The sequence below is a fragment of the Emydura macquarii genome, unplaced genomic scaffold, assembly GCF_026122565.2.
Source record: "Emydura macquarii macquarii isolate MOO-44397 ecotype Brisbane River unplaced genomic scaffold, CSIRO-AGI_Emac_v2 contig_3517, whole genome shotgun sequence".
NCBI lineage: Eukaryota > Metazoa > Chordata > Testudines > Chelidae > Emydura > Emydura macquarii.
The window spans coordinates 7,445,368-7,462,748 of record NW_027133654.1 but is presented as its reverse complement, the minus strand read 5'-3'; the positions used below and the strand labels follow the sequence as shown (position 1 = coordinate 7,462,748).

Below are 17,381 nucleotides of genomic sequence, written 5' to 3'. Positions count from 1 at the left end.
TTACTTGAACCAGAAGTTCTGTTTGCTCATCCAATTCTAGTAGGTTTAGCTTCAGGGAAGCCATGTTTTGCTAATTGGTGGAGTTAAGACAACTAATTTTTGCACAGCAGTTAGTGTACAGTTTATGTGGGTGAGCAGTATAGTTGGAGATTTTTTTGTTCTAGGGCTACCTGTGTGTAACCTGTGCTTTTGCTGTCTTATTCATCCTTGCTCAAGGTCATAGTATGAATTATATGCTTACTGTAGATATGAAATAGGAAAAAATAGCCAGGATTTTTAGCCACTCCTTTCCCTCCCACCAAGGATTTAATGCACTCCTGTTGTCCAAATGTTTCCTGACCACTTGGAATCTGGGATGATTGGGCACAGATGCAGAGTCTCCAAAAGGCGAACCTAGTCCTCTTTCAAAACCAAATCCTGAAGTTGAATAAAGCGTGGAGTGTTATTTCTAATAAAATCTGTGCCACCACTGATCACTTCATAACTTACTATGCATTTTTACTATTTCAGATACAAATATTAATGATCCCTCATCAGCATTCCCTCAAGGAAGAGACAAGCAGACTTCTAATTCTCCAGCAGAGAGTTTGCTGCAGCAAATTCAGGAAATGTGAGAGTAAGGAGGACCCTACTTACCTGAAACTGTGTTCATAGCGATTGAGTTATATTGCTAATAGGGATCAAATTACATACTTAACAGAGCAAATGGCATTCTTTACTGACAAAGTATTGTCAAGAGATCAAATCACACATTTTCAGAGGAAGTTTACATGCATCAATGCCTGAACTGCATGAAAAGCATTTCTACAGGTTTCACTGATCAAGCCGCATACATTTTTCCATCTATTGTACACTAATGCACCTGGCAGTGAAAGTTGCATTCTTTAGTAAAGCTTTATTTTTTAGATAAGTGGGTTCAACTTACACTGTATCAGATCACATAGTGTACCATTTGTGTGCTTTGTTTTGCTTTTGTGCGGCTTATTTTACTCTGTATACTAAAATTTTGTTATGCAGCAGTGCAGCACATCCCTGCATATGCCTGCTGCCAGAGATAATACATGCCACTTAACATTTTAAAATTTACCTGCTTGGTTCCAGTTTGTTTATTTGGATTTGTACAAGCCATAAAATACCTCTCATCCAGTGTTTGGAGCACTCTTGACAATTTTAAAAAAATGTTAAATACATAAGTCTATCAATATCCCTAGATCATATCAAAATAAATCAGCAACAACATAAATAGTTTATGGTAGTTGAAATCCTTCTTGAATAGACCTCTGGATGGAATACATCTATTTAAAGGTATCAGTGAGTATGCAATTGTCTCCATATTCATAAGCAGTCTCACTTTCATGCCCTCATGCTTTTGAATCTCTTCTGCATTAAGCAGCTTGCTTTTTGCATATCTTCTCCAGAGAGCACCACAATGATATGTGAGAGGCTTTGTCAAATTGTTTGTTAAAAGCAAACTCAGTTTATGCAGCTATCTTTATACCTTTATAGCGCTCTTTAGTTGCTGCTAAACATCCTTTCGGAAGCTCATGTGAGATTGGATTCTGGGCCTTAATATTCAAAAGCTGAGAGGGCCCTCAGAATGTTAGCAAATGAATTCTAACTGTTGGGCTTTTTCTTAAAGAGCATGGGCAAGCACTATTCTGGTTCTCTAAGCTTCTAGCACTCTACATCCCAGTCCTGACTTTGAGGTCTCCTGAGTTCCTGCTAGACGTGAAATCTAGATTCTGATCAGGTGCTACTTGGGTTTTTTAACACTGTTCCCCTCATCAGAAGCTCTTTCCTCTGGTTACTCAAGGAAATACTGTTGGATTGTGTTCTTGCTTCAGCAAAGTTTGAACAGAGCCTGGTTTATAGAGATTCTTACTGCTCCTTTAGTGCTAAATCTTATGGATATTGAAATGGAGTCCCAGGTGCACTGGAACTTCCATGCAAAGAGCGAAGCTGCCATAAATCATAGGGTGAACCTGGAGTTGTAGGGCAGCAGCTATGCCTATCTCTCTATATCCTACTACTCTGATCATGATGATGTACCCCTGAGGCACGTGCCCAGGTTTCTGAAAGAGCAGTCCTGTGAGCCAGAAGGGAACATGCAGAGATGTTCTTGACATAGCAGAACAAGTGAGGGGGGTGCATTGTCCTCCAAGACATCAAGAAGCCAGAGCAGTAGGGGAGCAAGCGGGAGGCCCCACAGGTGGAGAAGACTACAAACCAGTCCCTCCTGGACCTGCATAAACTGACTACAGAGAAGAATTACCTCCTGCTTTATGACTTTCTGCAGTCTAAATGCCTGGCTCTGGAAGTGAAGGCCATCAAGTAGCAGGGAGACTACTTCAGGAAGCTGAAGAACCTGGGAGTGGGAGAGTCCCAGGATGGCATGGGGGAGTTTGACAAGCACTCCCTGGCGAATAACAGCTGAACTACACCCTGAAGGCTTTGTAAAATATATATTTAACTCAGGGAAGCTTTCTTCATGGTTTTTAAAAGTCAAGGTGGGGGACTGGATAGGTCACGGGATTAGCCTTTCACGGTTAGGTCACTGATTCAAAAGAGTCCCAATTTGGTAAAAGTTGAAAGCTGTTTGTTTGGTGGACTATTTAAATGAGTTGATTACTTCAGTCTAGCCCCTAGAGGAAAAGTCTTCAGGTAACCAAAATTACCATCAGAACTAACACCTTTGTCAACAAAATGAGCAGAAAAACCAAGGACTGGGTGAGGAGACAAAGTGATGGTCCCTAAGGGATAGGCTTGGGGCATAATGGCAGAGAGGAGAGAGAAACTTTTACTGCTGCTGACTATTCTGTCCCTGTTCTCTATAGTAAGGGCTTAGAAAGTCAGAGTTATCACTTGGGCTTCTTTCACAAACTCTAAATTATCTTTAAAAACCTGACAGACAATCCAATTTAAGTACGCTGTTTTATCTAATCTGAGCAGTTTGAAAGGGTAGAAATGTTCTTTTAACCATTTGGGAAACACACAATGTTCTGTGTTTCTAATGGAGCAAAAGCCAACCTAGTTCTGTGTACATTTACCTACTTATAAGTGCCCCTTTATACTGATGACATCAGGAACATACTCATCTCCAGGTTACTTGTCGCCTTTATTGTCTTCAGTGTCTCATTTATACCTTTAACCTTTGTCACCATAATTCTATTTCCTTAAAACTCCTTATTTCCCCTAAGTTAGCCCATTCTTCTTCCTAAAAAATAAACATACACATTTGATCTTTTCTGCACTTGCCAGCTACCATTCTTTCTCTAATTTATTACTCAGCAGAGTCTGGAAACTATGGTCTTCCATCACTTCTCTGACCATCTCTCCCAGTACAATATTCTTGAGCACTATCAATCTGACTTTCAATACTTTCACAACAAGACTAATGTGTTCTGAGTAAGTATTTAATTACCTTCTCCATGCTTTTGAACTTTGGGTTCTTCTCTTCCTACTGGATCTCAGTGCAGTTTTTCAATCTTACTTATCTCTGCACAGGATTTCTGGTGGTGTTTGTATAGGTAAGTAGGGTGACATGATTTGTATGGGATAAAGGGTGGGTCTGGCAACTCTTTTGTCTAGCTAATATATTGTTTTAATAGCCAGAAATTGAAGCAAATATCTAATGGCCTCATCCTGATGGGCACTAATGACCACAACTCCAGCATTTTAGGTATTCAGCATCTATTAGGAGGGGCCCTATTTAAGAATCATAGTGAAGATAGCCTGAGTGAGATAACCAGACCAAAAATGGAAGAGAGGGGTATTTTATAAGTTTGTTCCATGATAATTTTGTGATACTCAGTCCTGTCTCTTGAATCAAACTATGCTGGAGAGAAGGGAGCTGGTTAAAATTATTGGGATTAAAGCTGTCAGGATGGAGAAATTTGAGGGAACTATCAATCATACATTTTTTTGTTAAAGTTATTGGTCAAGCTACATAATATGATACTAGTAAGTTTTGATGACGTTTATGTTTACCAGATGCTGTTACAAGTTTTGATAACATCCTAAATGTGGGTGCTAGCGTGGGTATGTCTACCCATGCTGCAGTCACACTTAGGATTTGTGGAAAGATGCTGTCCAAACACATACAAAGACCCAATGCCCACCTCAAAGTGCTTGCAAGTGACATACAAAGAATGCAAAATGCAAGAATAAAAAATATGAGTAAGAATTAAAGATGATTAAAAAAAACCCAACAAATTTCACAGAAATATTTGAAATTTTTGAAGCTGCTTACATTTTGCAGGATTTGAAAGTGTACCCTTTTCTAGTTTTTTTTCAAATTTCTCCATATTTTTTACAAAAATGTTTATTGTATTTTTCCAAAATTAAATAATTTTTAATTTTTTTTCCCACCAATTATATCTTCTTACTGAAAATTGGGTTTTTGATAAATGAAAAACTTCAAAACTTATTTTGGTAAAAATGGCAGTAAAACAAAAGACAGCACTCCTGGAAAATATTAATAATGTTTGCAATTATTAATTAAAAACAATATACTTTTTAAAAGCCGGTGGGGGAGGAACTTCTCAAGCACAACATTTTGACTCTATTCTAGTGAGACAACAAGTGCCTCGTGGAAACATGTACATACAAATATCCTCCTTCCTCCACGGGAGAAAGTAACACACGGAGCACAATTTATCTATCTCCATCCCCATGAAAGAGAGATTATAAAATTTTGTTGGCAAATTAATTTCCAACAAGGAAATCTGCTTCTACCCTCTGGAAGAAATAAGCATTAGGGCAAGTCTGGATAATGCCTTGCAATTTGTTATTCCAGTTAAATTTTTTTCATTAGTTACCTTTTCCCTGCTGCTAGCTAATGCTTTTGGAGCCACACTTGGAAAACAGCTGCTAGAAATAGGGGACACGGGTTGGTTAGGAGGCATTTTTCAAGGAGAGGTACAAACCAGACTCAGTTCTATTTATTTCAACACAGCTGGGTCAGAAGCACCAGCTCCAGTTCTGCTCAGCTCTTGCCTAGGAATAGTTTGCTCTTCATCTGCGTGATCAATTGGTTGGGTCTCTTTCTGTGGCATCCCTGGGGAGGAAGCATGAAAAATATCCCAGTGACTCTCTTAACCAGAGAGTCATGTGAAAATAGTCTCATATGTCTCTACTGCACATGTGTACAGCTGAGTCCTCCTCTCTCACTTTCAACTCTCTTAGGTGTGACAGGTTCTCCCACATTCTGCCCTGGCATGAAAAAAAAACTGTCAGGTAGTTTAGATCCCAGACCTAGCTTGTATGTTTAAAATAAAAACAAAAAACAAACTTAGTACTAACAAATATTTGTGTATTTGATTGGAGATCTCATCAATAAAAAACATGGGCTGAAGTGGGCTGAATCTCTCTCCCTCTCTCACACACACTCTAAACAAGAACAAACAGTAGTAGTAGTAAATATTTATAGTATGGCAGCACCCAACAGCCTTCTTTGGGACTGAGACCTCTTTGCGCTTGGTGCTGTACAAACACAGATCGGAGACAATCCCTGGATAGTTTAGTCTCAGAGAACCATAAAGATGGGCATGCCTAAATTTAGTAACGGCTCCTGATCTAATTATTATATCCCCCTCATTTTTGATACCCTGGCTATATGCCACTTTAAAACTAGATTTTAAACTCCTTGGGGCAAGGAATTTGTTTTCTACTCGTTCTATAACGTGCCTAGAACGCTTTTGGGTGCTGTGAAAATAATTACAATCACATGATTTTATTTGGATATATTTTCCAGGCTGATTTTGCAACCTAAACATTTCAGGGTAGGGGAACCTGAATCTGGCCTGAAAAGCATTCAGAACTATGTACCTAAAACTCTCAGAAGTCATTCAGAGTTTTGAGACTATAAGGAATATAAGATCAGAAATGTAGATACTAGTAAGCATTTGTGGTTCTCTATTTCATTCTTTGGACCAGTTTGTATAATAGCGATCTTCACACAGATGTCCCAATATGCCAGTACAGTTTGGTTCACAAAAAATTTCATTTTGTGGGCCACCAAAGAGGTTGCAGCAGATCAGATGTGGTTCTCAGACCATTGTTCGAGAACTGCTTTTACATGCTGCCATATGTTTTAAAGCAAATCTCATCACTGATTTTAGCAGGGAGTTTGACTTGAACACTTATGCCAGTTTATGGACTTTGAGTCTGATCCTGGAGCCTTTACTGGTATGAGTAGCCAGGGCTACTGGAAGGGAAATAAGAAATCTATATTTGATTGCCTGCTCTACCCCCGATTTACTGTGCAACCCTGGGAAAGTTGATTCCCAGCTTTGTACCTCAGTTTCCCATCTTGAAAATGGGGATGAGCCATAGTTTTACCCTGGGAAAGTGACTTGAGGGCCGAGGATGGCTATGTAAGCGTTAAGTCCTATTGTTCTTTTGAATAAGTATGTAGTCTGAGTGAGCTGGCAGGAGGTTGGTGGCCCTTAAGCTCCCAGCTCTTCCGGCCAGAGACCTTCCTTCCTCACCAAGGGCGAGCTTACAAACTCTGGCCGTGGGCACTGTCCTCCCCCTTCGCCCCCAGCAGACATCGCTCACTCCGAGACAGCCCCTGGGGGGGTAACGAAAACAGTGCCACGGCTGCGCGCCTGCTCGGCTTCCTCCTGGGGGGAGGCTGAACGTGCCACGTGCTCTGCGGGCTGTGGGGAAGCACCCAAGTGGCAGTAGCCGGGATCTCCACCCCCCCCAGCGCCGGGGCGAGCCCGGCAGGGGCAGCAGGGGGCGCTGGGCGGAGCTCGGTTCGCTCCTGGCCGGGGCGGGAAGCCGGCGCAAGTCCGGCCCTTATCAGCGGGCTGCAGGCGGGGCCGGGTCCCGGCCCTGCGCTCCGGCTCCATGGGCGGTGGCGGGGGGCAGCAGCAGCAGCTCTAGGCGCCTCCTTCTCTCGAGCCGCTCGGCAGGGCCGGGAAGCAGCAGAAGCAGCAGCCGCAGCAGCAGCGCGGCCTCCCCAGCCCCATGGCGGGCTACGCTCCCCGCCTGCCCCTGCTGCTGCGGAGGCTGCCGCCGCCCTGGGCTCGGCCAGCCCGGCTGCCCCCGAGCGGTGCCACCGCCGCCCGGGCCCTGCTGCCCTGGGCCGGCAGGTGCGGGGCCACAGCCGAGCCCCTCCGCGGCGGCGCCCTCCGCTCCGCCTCCTCCCGGGCGGCCGGGGCAGGGGCAGCGGCCGGGGGGGATCCCGAGAGGAGCAGCGGCCCCCGGGGAAGCGGGGGAGACTCGGAGGTGAAGAGGCTGCTGGCCCTGGCGCGGCCCGAGCGCTGGAGACTGACAGGTACCTGCCCCATCTCGGCCCTGCCTGCCCCCGACCCCCAGTCCGTGTTACCTGCCCCACGAGCCTCAGCGCCCTGCCCCATACTGTCTGCCCCCTCCCCGCTCGTAGTGACACTCGCGCCCCTTGGCAAAGGGCCACCCCCCGATCTTCGCGAACAGCGGTCGCCGCAGAAGACCTGAGAAACTCGCTGCACCCAGCACGTGTCCTGCAGGACACTTCCCCGCAAAGAGCAATGTGGAAGGGATCTGCGGAAGGCGGGTAACTTGTCAAGAGTTACAATCTTTGCGAGTTGCATGTATGGGTAAGATTGAAGGGATACGGTGTTTACATTAAAAACAAGGAGAGTCCTGGAGCACCTTGAAGACTAACACATTTCTGTGGGCATAAGCGTTCGTGGGCTGCAACCCACTTCTCAAATGCATGTGTTTACATTGAAAGTCAGCTATATGGCACTTGGATTAGAACAGGCCAGGGATGGCCAAGCTGTATGTGTGAGCTGCATGCGGCTCTTTTACAGCTAAAGTGTGGCTCACAGAGCTCCCCCATGCCCCACCATTCTCTGCCCACCAGACTGGGGTGGGAAGCCTGGAGCTTATGCCCTGTAGCATGGTGGTGGGGCTAGAGGATTCTGCCCAGCAGGGAAGGGGTTGGGGGGGCAAATTTGGCCACCCCTGGATTAGAAGTTAGTCATCGGGGTATAATATGTCTTGGTGTTGGCCCTTTTTTCGGCACGGGGGATTTGTCACCCTGCCCTGCGTGCATGGCTAGCCAGTGATGCAATGCAAGGCTCAATGGTTTAGCCTTGCGCAATAGAAAGACTTTGAATGGGAAACCATCAGAAACAATGATAAACAGTTGAAAGGACTTACAGAGAAAAAAGAAACATTACAGCAAGACTAGGGTTCGCCCTGTGTGCAAATAGAAACAAAAACCTGTTTTATAATACAGAGGAGGGAGTAGTAGCACTGTGTATCCACTCATTGAGGAAACCACTTGGTTTGGAAAACCAGCCAGCGCTGCAAACAGAGTGAACTTTTGGAGGGGGGAGCCTGCTTTATTAGCTAAGATAAGTGTAGACCTAGATTTGTGTTTTTATGATTTGGATTTGTATTGTAATCTTTTGTTTCCACCACTTTTGTATCTAGTTAAATTAACATTCTTAAATAAACCTTATTTTGTTGTAAGTGGTCATAAGTGTTGTGTGATTTACAGGGAGGTGATTTAAGGTAAATCAGTAAGCTGGGGTATGCTGCACTTTTGGGTGCAGAGGATCTATTATTTTTGTGAGTAGCCAGTGTCGGGCTAGGTAGCACAGGGAAACAATTTAGAAGGACAAAGGGATTGGGGTGCACCTATTAACTTGCAAGGTGCGGTTAGGGCTGACAAAGCCCAAAAGAGCATGCTTGAGTGGTGAAAGGCTGGCGATATAAAGAGGTGACACCCAGACAAGGAAGACTACCTCTCGCTGGAAGTAGGGAATAACAAGATGACTCAGAGTCTTGGGTATCCCAAGAACCAGCACACTTAGCTCTCAGCGCCCTGCCCCAAGCTATCTAGCACCCCAACCTCTGCTGTCATTTGTCCTGCCCTGAGCTATGTAGTGCTCCAGTACCCACTTAGTAATTACTTGTCCTCAGACCCACACATCTCATCTCCCTGCTCTTATTTTCCTCATCCCTACTATATTACTTATCCTCAAACCCACTCTTATCTCTGTCCCACATTATCTTCCCCAGAATCCATCACCCTTTGCTGAATACTACCTACCTTCAGTCACTGCCTCAGTGCCCTGTCTTCTTAACCCGCTCCCATCTCCCCATGTGTGCCACATTTTCTCCTACTTTCCCCATTACTTCCCTAGCCACCCTCTATATTCTCTCTTGTCCATCCCCACTCTATAGAACAATATTATAAATGATTATTATTGACTACATAACCCATTTACTTGATTGCACAGGCCTTTGTGTTTGAAAAGTGCTAGCTAATTATTAAGTATTAAGCATCTTTCATACCAAAGAGCTTGACAAATGCACATGCACTAATAAATCAAAATAAGTATCAACTAATTATTGTCGTCATAGTGTATTAGCCTAATCTTAATGTCTGTTTCAGAGGTGGGTGAAGTGAGTCTTATATATTCTTATTTCACAATAATGATGTGAAACTTAGTTAATGTGTGCTTCCAGCTTCTCATATGACAGAAATAATAGAAATACAAATGTAATTGTGGTGGTTTGCATTGTCACATTAAACATTGGTCTAATCAAAGTTAGGCTGATCCTGCAGTGAGTTCAGTGTGGGCAAGCACCCGTTGACTTCCGGGGGTCTCTGCACATATGTAGAGGTGCATCCACACATAGTTCACTGCAAGTTCAGGGCTTAATATGCCTTATTATTTTGGCTAAAGATAGGTGCAGTAAAAAATCATAATGTTCTTCTAGTTGCAGAATGTGTGTATGGGTGCTGTGTTTAATAATATTTTAAATTTCTATACATCTCCCATTGGCGGACCTCAAAATACTTTATAGTCATGTAAAACCCACATCCTGCAACTGGGTCAAGGAGCAGGCACAAGGGGCTGCAATGTTGATCCAGTTGCAGGTTGGGAGTAAAAGGGATTAAATTTAATAATGTGACTGTGAGGTAAGAAAATATTATCCCCTTTTCTCCATGGAGAAACTGAAGCACAGAGAGGCTAACTGATTTACAAAACTTAATACAGAAAGTTTGTGACAAAGCCAGGAATTAAACTCGGATCTGTTCTGTAGTCACAAGACCATTGTTTCTTCCATTGTTTCTCTAAACAGTTCATATATTAAATTATCAACTGTAAATTGCCAAATAAGTACAAATGAATTTAAAAAAAATCAAGTATTTTAGTCCCTTGATTCTGTTACTGAGCTCTGTTTTTTGAAAGGGGAAGTACATGACTCTTCCAAAACTATTTCAGATTTTGCTGGTAGCATTTTTAATATTATGTGTTTGATATATACAGTGCAAGCTGCTTGTAATAAACTCTGATATGATGACTGTATAGAGTGAAATAAAGGAAGTCCCAAGTTGTGTGAGTGCATTGTAATGTGTAAAGTACAGTTCTGCTTACTGTGAAATTTTTCTTTTTGGAAAAATAACTTCAGTAAGAAAATGTATTGTAGAAAAAAACGTCGTGAACTTTAAAAGTAAAACTTGGTTTTGCTTCTAAATGGATAAGTAGTACATTGTAATGACTATATTTAAAAGTAATGCTACTGTCATTAAGGATCTTGTAGTGTCTATGTTGTTTGCTGTAGTTTAACTATTTACATTACTCCTGGTGAGTATAATAGGTGTTAACCAGGGAGCAACTTTTTTCAAAATTACTAAATTTGTAGTTTAATTTTTTTTAAACTGTTTTTACTTGTGAGTGATTCATGTGTGCCTGCATAGACCGTAATGCCAGCGCCGTGAAAGTTCATTGGGGCCAGTAAACTGGGAAGGGGAACTAGCACTGTAGATCTTCACATGATATTCTGAAATAATCCCAAGGGAATGGAATAGTTGAATTCTTCTTCTGTTAATCTTTGTTTTATACGCCTCAATACCATGGTGTTAGAAATTCATAGTGAGATTACTTTGAGAAGAAATGTATAAAATATTCTTAAGCTTCTTATTCATAGTTCTGAAAACTTCATTTCTTGACACAAATTAATATTGCATCCAAAGTAGTTGAGATCCAATGATCTGAAGTTTTCATTAAAATGAAAATTGTTATTTTGACTTGCTTATTCTAAATACCCTAATTTTTATACCTATCTCTGTGCTCTCAGTGGGATATCAACATGCAAAACAAATACAGAATAAAGACCTTAGAAAATTTAGTGATAGAAAGGAGCATGTTACTTTTCCTGTATCCTATGATAAGGTTCCCCCCACCCCCCACAGGTGACTTTTTTTGTCACTCACACTTTCCAAGAAAATGTTCTTAGTTCAGTGTAGATTTGTAGTTTTTAATAACTGGGTACTTGCAGGTGAGTCATAATTGAAAATTTCACATACACTTGTTTTAGTTATGAATATCAGTGTTAGGACTAGGATTCTGATTCTTGAGTGTACAAATGCAAAAAACCTCTGCCCACACAATACTATACATGCTCTAAATAAGTGATTGATCAAAAACAAAAAAGGGCATATTTGGTGTTTTGTATACCCATATTATCACTGAGGTACTAAACCTTCCTACTAAAACAAGCTGTTTAAAAAGCAGATGTTTTCCTCACTAAAAATGATGATTGTATAAAAGGCTGGGTGAGTGTGAGGAGGGGTTTAGTAAAGGACAAGCCTGTTGGTAGAAATATGAACTCAAATGTATTGCTTTTGATGAAGGAGAGGATTTCTGAACAGATATGACAGCTATTGATTTAAGTGAAGTTGTTTTTTCCATTGAATCTGTAATGAAATGTGCCTGGGATATTGCCATTGAAAATTAACGGTTTTAGATGTGGTTTTTATGTCTGTCATGTGATGCACCTTGCCAAATATGGTCTATCATAGCTGTCTTCACTTGGAAGCTCACTATTAATCTGCAAGTCACAGGCATGATATATTATAACAATTAATAATCACATTAATGTGCAATTATAGGTATTTTATTCATTAATGTACATAAGAATACTATACACTGATGCTTGCATCTGAACTAATTCTGCGTTACACAAAATGCTTTTCACCAACACTTTTTACATGTGCTCTTTTTTTTTTTTTGTTATAGTAGCACACTGAAAGAACACGCCTTGTTTTGCAAAACAAAAGCTGAACTCTGTAAATACATTGGGGTTGAAAGCTAGGAAAGGAGAGGAATTGTTTAAGATAAAGGACAGTGTTGGCAAAAGAACCAAAATAAATTGAGTATAAACAGGCAATGAATAAACTTTTGATGGAAATTAGAAGGTTTCTAACCATTACAAGAGTGAGGTTTTGGAGCAGCCTTCCAATAGGAGTACTGGCGGCAAACAACCTAATTGCTGTTAAGATGGAGTATGATACATTTATGAGCAGGATTATATGACCAGGGTGCATGTGATAGCAGGGGGATTGGATTTCATAATCCATTTCTATAGCCTATGTTCTTTTTTAAGATACCAAAATGATTAATCCAAATTAAAATGAAAAACTGACATTTCAGTTAATTAAAATACTGATTTTTAAATTGCTAGAATGGTAAATAGAAAACTGCGTTTTAAAAATTATGCTGTTTGGAGGCCTGGAAGGAAGTGGATTTGCTTTAAATTTAGGTTTGATTTTTTTTTTTTAACCTCGTCCCAGCTGACACCCTTTGAAGCAGATTTTGGCCTAAAGCAAAAAAATTTTACTGCCAGTTATAAACACCTGAAAAAAGTTAATAATGAAAATGCCTGCAGGCATTTGAGTAGAGTAAAGTAGAAGTTGTTGATGCTTTAGTAGGGCAAGTAATGAAAAATTCCTGTGCTGTTTTTCTTTTTGTTCACAATTTACATTTTTTTAAAATATAAACCAACCAGGGTTTGCCATTATCTTGTTACTACAGTGGATTAAGAAATTGACCCTTAAAGATTTTTTCCCTAGATAGTACTTTTACTTTTATCTGAGAGAATTCTTTGCAAGAAGACAGAGGCTTACTGTTTGGTAACAGTTTCACTGTACAAGACGTAGCTTGGCTATAAAATGCTGGTTAATCCCTTCTTCAGTGTTCTTAGCTGATATAAATGGTAAACAAATGTTTTACTGTCTAAATTAAGATGCTTGTATGTACAATTTTGTTTTATAAAAGACTGCTCAAAATCCCTTTATTGCACATAACTGATAGACACCTCCCAGGTGCCACACCCCAACCTCTAAACTTCGTAGTTCAATCATTTGGGAATACTTTTTAAGCACAAAATACACGTTTTAATCTTATCATTCTCATTAATGTTAACGAAAAATATGATTACATGCCATATTGAGAATTTACTCCATAGTTACGCTGCTGTTTTGTACAATGAAGTTACAGGGGTTTTGATTCTATAATGTCTTCAGATATTAAGGAGGGTGACTACTATGAAGAAGATAGCTTTAGGACTTGTGTGTTTTCCTGGTAGCATGTGACCAGCCAATGGTGCCTTCAGCTGTCTAGGATGGCACCTAGATCACAGAAGTTAAAAATAGAAAAGATTTGAGATCAAGTCCAGCTCGCGGACAGACAGGATAAATTCATTATTAAACTGATATTATGTTTGATTTTACATTATGATCCAGACCACTAACATCTGCTTTTTACTTTAGTTTCTTCTACTTTTCCTGTTGGTCTCTTCCCATCTCAGTTGTCTGCTCTGCTTTGTCCAACCCTACACTCTAATTACCTGCAGTTCCATTCCTTACTTGGGTGCAAAAGTAGAGGTGTCTTGTGATTTCTCTTCATTGGCAGAGTGTATCTCTTCCCTATAAATACTCTGCTTATTTGCTCAGAGTATCAGAACGCCACCAGGTTCTTCTGCGAGTGAGTTGTGTTTTGGAAGTGTGCTTTCACTCGCCATAATCACTTCATTCTCACCCATGAAGGCCATAAAAATATTGCTGTCACCTCCAGTTGGTTCGTGCTAATAATTAACTTATTTACTTTTCAGTTGTGGAAAATGACACTTTTTCATTCTTCTAAAAAACTGTATAGAATTGTGGTAAGGGGTTGTTTTATACCTTTGCATGGGTTATTATGAAAACATAATTTTGGGGGGAAAAAACCTTAAAGGAATAGTGTTATTACAACTTCATCCATGTTAATTTTTCAGACATACTCAGTATCGTTAATCTTGTTCAGAAATTAATCTAGTATACACTTGTTCAGTGGTTTGAGATTTCTGAATGGGGTTACTTGCATCTCTGACTCTTATAAGTGGTGCAGTGTGAGGTCTATTGTTCATGTTGTCTAACACTTCCTATTATAAGACCCTATTTAAGTTTGGCAAAATTATAAGCAACTAACTGTTTTGGGCTGAAATTTTCTATGCTGGATATCTCTCTAAGGTTGAATTTTTTGGGAAATTTCAGTTATTTCTGAGAATGATGTTAGGGAAACACATGCTTTGCCCACGTCTCAAAATTTATTACAGTTGTTTCATTGTGAAACTCTAGCTCCTCTATGCTTTGGAGCAGCATCTTGAAATTTGGCAGATACGTGCTTTTTGCCATCCCTGTGAAAATCTTCTCAAGTTTGGCTGTCTTAAGCTTTTGAAAAGTTCCAATGTGTCCATGCTCACACTTGTTAGAGCTTGGCACTAAAATTCTCTGAAGACTCCACCAGTTCTGGGCACAGTGCAGGGAGGTGAGAGAGGGGCAGAAGATTTACAACCACTCGAGCGCACTCTTCTACAGAATCTGGAATTGAACTCATTCTTCCTGAATTTTGTGATTCCTCTGCTGTCTGCAAATAGCTATGAAACCCACTGGCAAAGCCCTCCCCCATTCCTTCTAGTGATAGGTCCACAGGGAAGATAACAGCCTTCTACTGCTACAGTTACTCTGTGACCTCAAGCGGTAGAGGACTCTGCTGGGGATCTTAAGTTCCCAACCCCTCTGACTCATGGGAGGAAGGATAAATATGGTTTCTTGTGGTAGAATTTATTCCAATTTAAGCACTTGTTTAAACTTAGGAAATTACATTAACATTTTATAAAAATCTATGTTAAAAGAACATTAAGATTGCAAGGTCAAGCATTCAGAAGTACATCCTTAATTTGGCTCCCTTGTATGTCTAATGATGTCATTAAATACATGATCACATACTATGTTTTCTCACAGGACACTTGGAAAAATGAGTTAAGTAATTTCAGGTACTACACCCAGACTGACCAAGTCTCCTGGGATGACAGGGAGACTACTGTTCATAACCAAAAATCTGCCGACTCCAAATTTTAATAATGTTCTTTCCTGCAGTGCTGCAGGGGGAGATCTGAACAGGTGATCTGGTGACACCAGTGCCAGAAAGGGGGTGATGTGGGGCCCCCCAAATGACACCTGCAAGCTGTGGCAAGAGCCAGTGGGCCAGGTCATCCCCACGGGAGAGTGCTGCACACCGGGGTGCTGGGACAATTTTTTTATAGTGGGGGTGCTGAGAGCTATTAAACCAAACTATGAACCCAGTGTGTGATGGAAACCACTTCAAGCCAGGGGATGCAGCAGCACCCCCAGCACTCATAGTTCCAGCACCTCTAGCTGCAGCTGTGGGCTGATTGGGGTGGACTCACTTTCCCACCCTCCCTCCTGTGGCACACTCCTTGGAGGCAGGACCCAACTTCCCTTCCCCTTGTTCATCCTATCCTCTGTGATCAAGACCCACCTCACTCCAAATCTCCCTGAAATTAATATGAAAATGTTGGTCAGTATGACTACACCTTAACCGAAATTCACTGGTGATATCATTTTTTATTTTAAAATAGCGTTCTCTTTTTAAATATTTTCCTCTCCTATTGCTGTATGCGTAGTCCAGCCAATCCGTTTCCCCTATTTATATGGTTACAGAGATGAAACAGTACACCTGCATAGAAAGTGTTATCAAATAAACCAAATTAGCTAAAAACAAAATTGATATTTTAGTGTGGTGTTTTTGTTAGTGTTTTGTTGAAGGTATGAAGTTTAAAAAAAAAAATTCTCTTGCATCTTACTCCTTTTGCTCTGCCAACAAGACTAGTCTCAACAGTCCCTTCATTTCTTTCTCCTGCTCAAGTTTTTGTGTTGCTGTGATGGGAATATCGCTCAATACCAGGTGCAGTAAGCACCTGTCCTCTCCTTGCTTACTGTCTCCTAACATTTCTTTGAGTTTCTCAAATACTCATTCATGTTAAGAACATGTTTCTGTTCTATTTAGGTCCTTATATTGCGTCCATCACCAAATCTCTGAGTAACTTCAGGGTTGAAAATGAGATTAATGTCTGCATGAGCTTTCTCCTTTGTTTCTGTACTCGGAGAAAGAGGTTGTGAATGTGTTTTTTGGTATTAAATAACTATCTTGTGTATTAATGTTAATATCCCATATGTTGTTTAGTGGAAAAGTTAGGTTGAAGATGTGAATTTTATATTTGGGCAGAAAGTCTTGGTAAGGTTTGTTCTAATTTTTTGTGGGAGTGAATTTCAAAGGTCTAGAGCCACTTTCGGATAAAGCATTGTCTCTTGCACACACGTTAATTTGGACATACAGTTCCATTGTTCCTGAGAAGTGAAAGTGTTAAGGATGGTCCAGGCAGGAGGATTAGGTAGTTCCTAAGGTATCCTGGCCTGTAGATGCTTTTTAGAGCCATGAAAAGGACTGAAACTTGATGTGATATTATGTGGGGAGCCAGTGTAGTAAATTGAGAGCCCAAATATAATCAAGGCTGAGCCCTCATGGGCAAAGGATGGGATGCAGTCTCCTAGCCAGTCTTTCAGAAGCAGCCACTTGAGAACCTAGTGTTGGCAAGAGGAGGAGGAGGACCCACAAACTGTAGATTGTCTTCACAATTTGTAGATGTAAGGGAGACAGCACTTTGCAGCAAGTTCTACAAAAGTATTTCTTTCTGCCTACTAGCATGACCTGAAGAAGAGCTCTGTGCAGCTCTAAAGGTTGTGTTTCTGACAAACAGAAGTTGGTCCAATAAAAGATATTACCTCACCCACTTGTCTTCCTAGCATGACCTCAGTGGTGTTCAGGTTTAACTTTCCTCCATCCAAGTTCTGATCTCTCTGCCAGACTTGGGGGCAGCTGGAATGTCTGGTGTTATAGACTGAACAACAGAATGGAGTCATCTGCATATTGTTGGCATCTGAGCCCATAAAGTTTCACTACTTCTCCTAGCAGATGCATGTAAATGTTGTATAGAACCCTGTAGTACTTTACGGGTAAGAAAGCCAATGGCAGAATCGCTACCCTCTAGGTATGTCCTGTGAGGAAGAACGCAATTAGTTTCATAGTGTGTTTTTGGACCCCAGCCACTTATCTCGGACAGGATAACAATATCTGTGATTGACTACACTGAATGCTGTGGGAAAATCCAAGAGTAGGAGTGTAGATCTTTGCCCTTTTTCCATGGAAAGAAATCCATCAGTGCTACTGATACTGTTCTAGATTCTGGCC

The 17,381-nt window shown here is 41.1% G+C and overlaps 1 protein-coding gene across 3 annotated transcripts in view; it reads left to right on the top strand.

Moving 5' to 3' along the window:
- The first annotated feature begins 6,752 nt into the window (after window positions 1-6,752).
- ABCB10 (ATP binding cassette subfamily B member 10) overlaps window positions 6,753-17,381 on the top strand; it is a 37,560-nt gene continuing 26,931 nt past the window's right edge. The window contains exon 1 of one of the 3 annotated variants that reach the window (XM_067535813.1): window positions 6,753-7,282. In XM_067535813.1, the coding sequence (XP_067391914.1) occupies window positions 6,973-7,282 (310 nt within the window). In that variant the 5' untranslated portion in view covers window positions 6,753-6,972. Of the gene's footprint in view, window positions 7,283-7,547; window positions 7,584-17,381 lie in introns of those variants that run through there. The other 2 variants (XM_067535816.1, XM_067535814.1) reach the window with 2 other exon arrangements.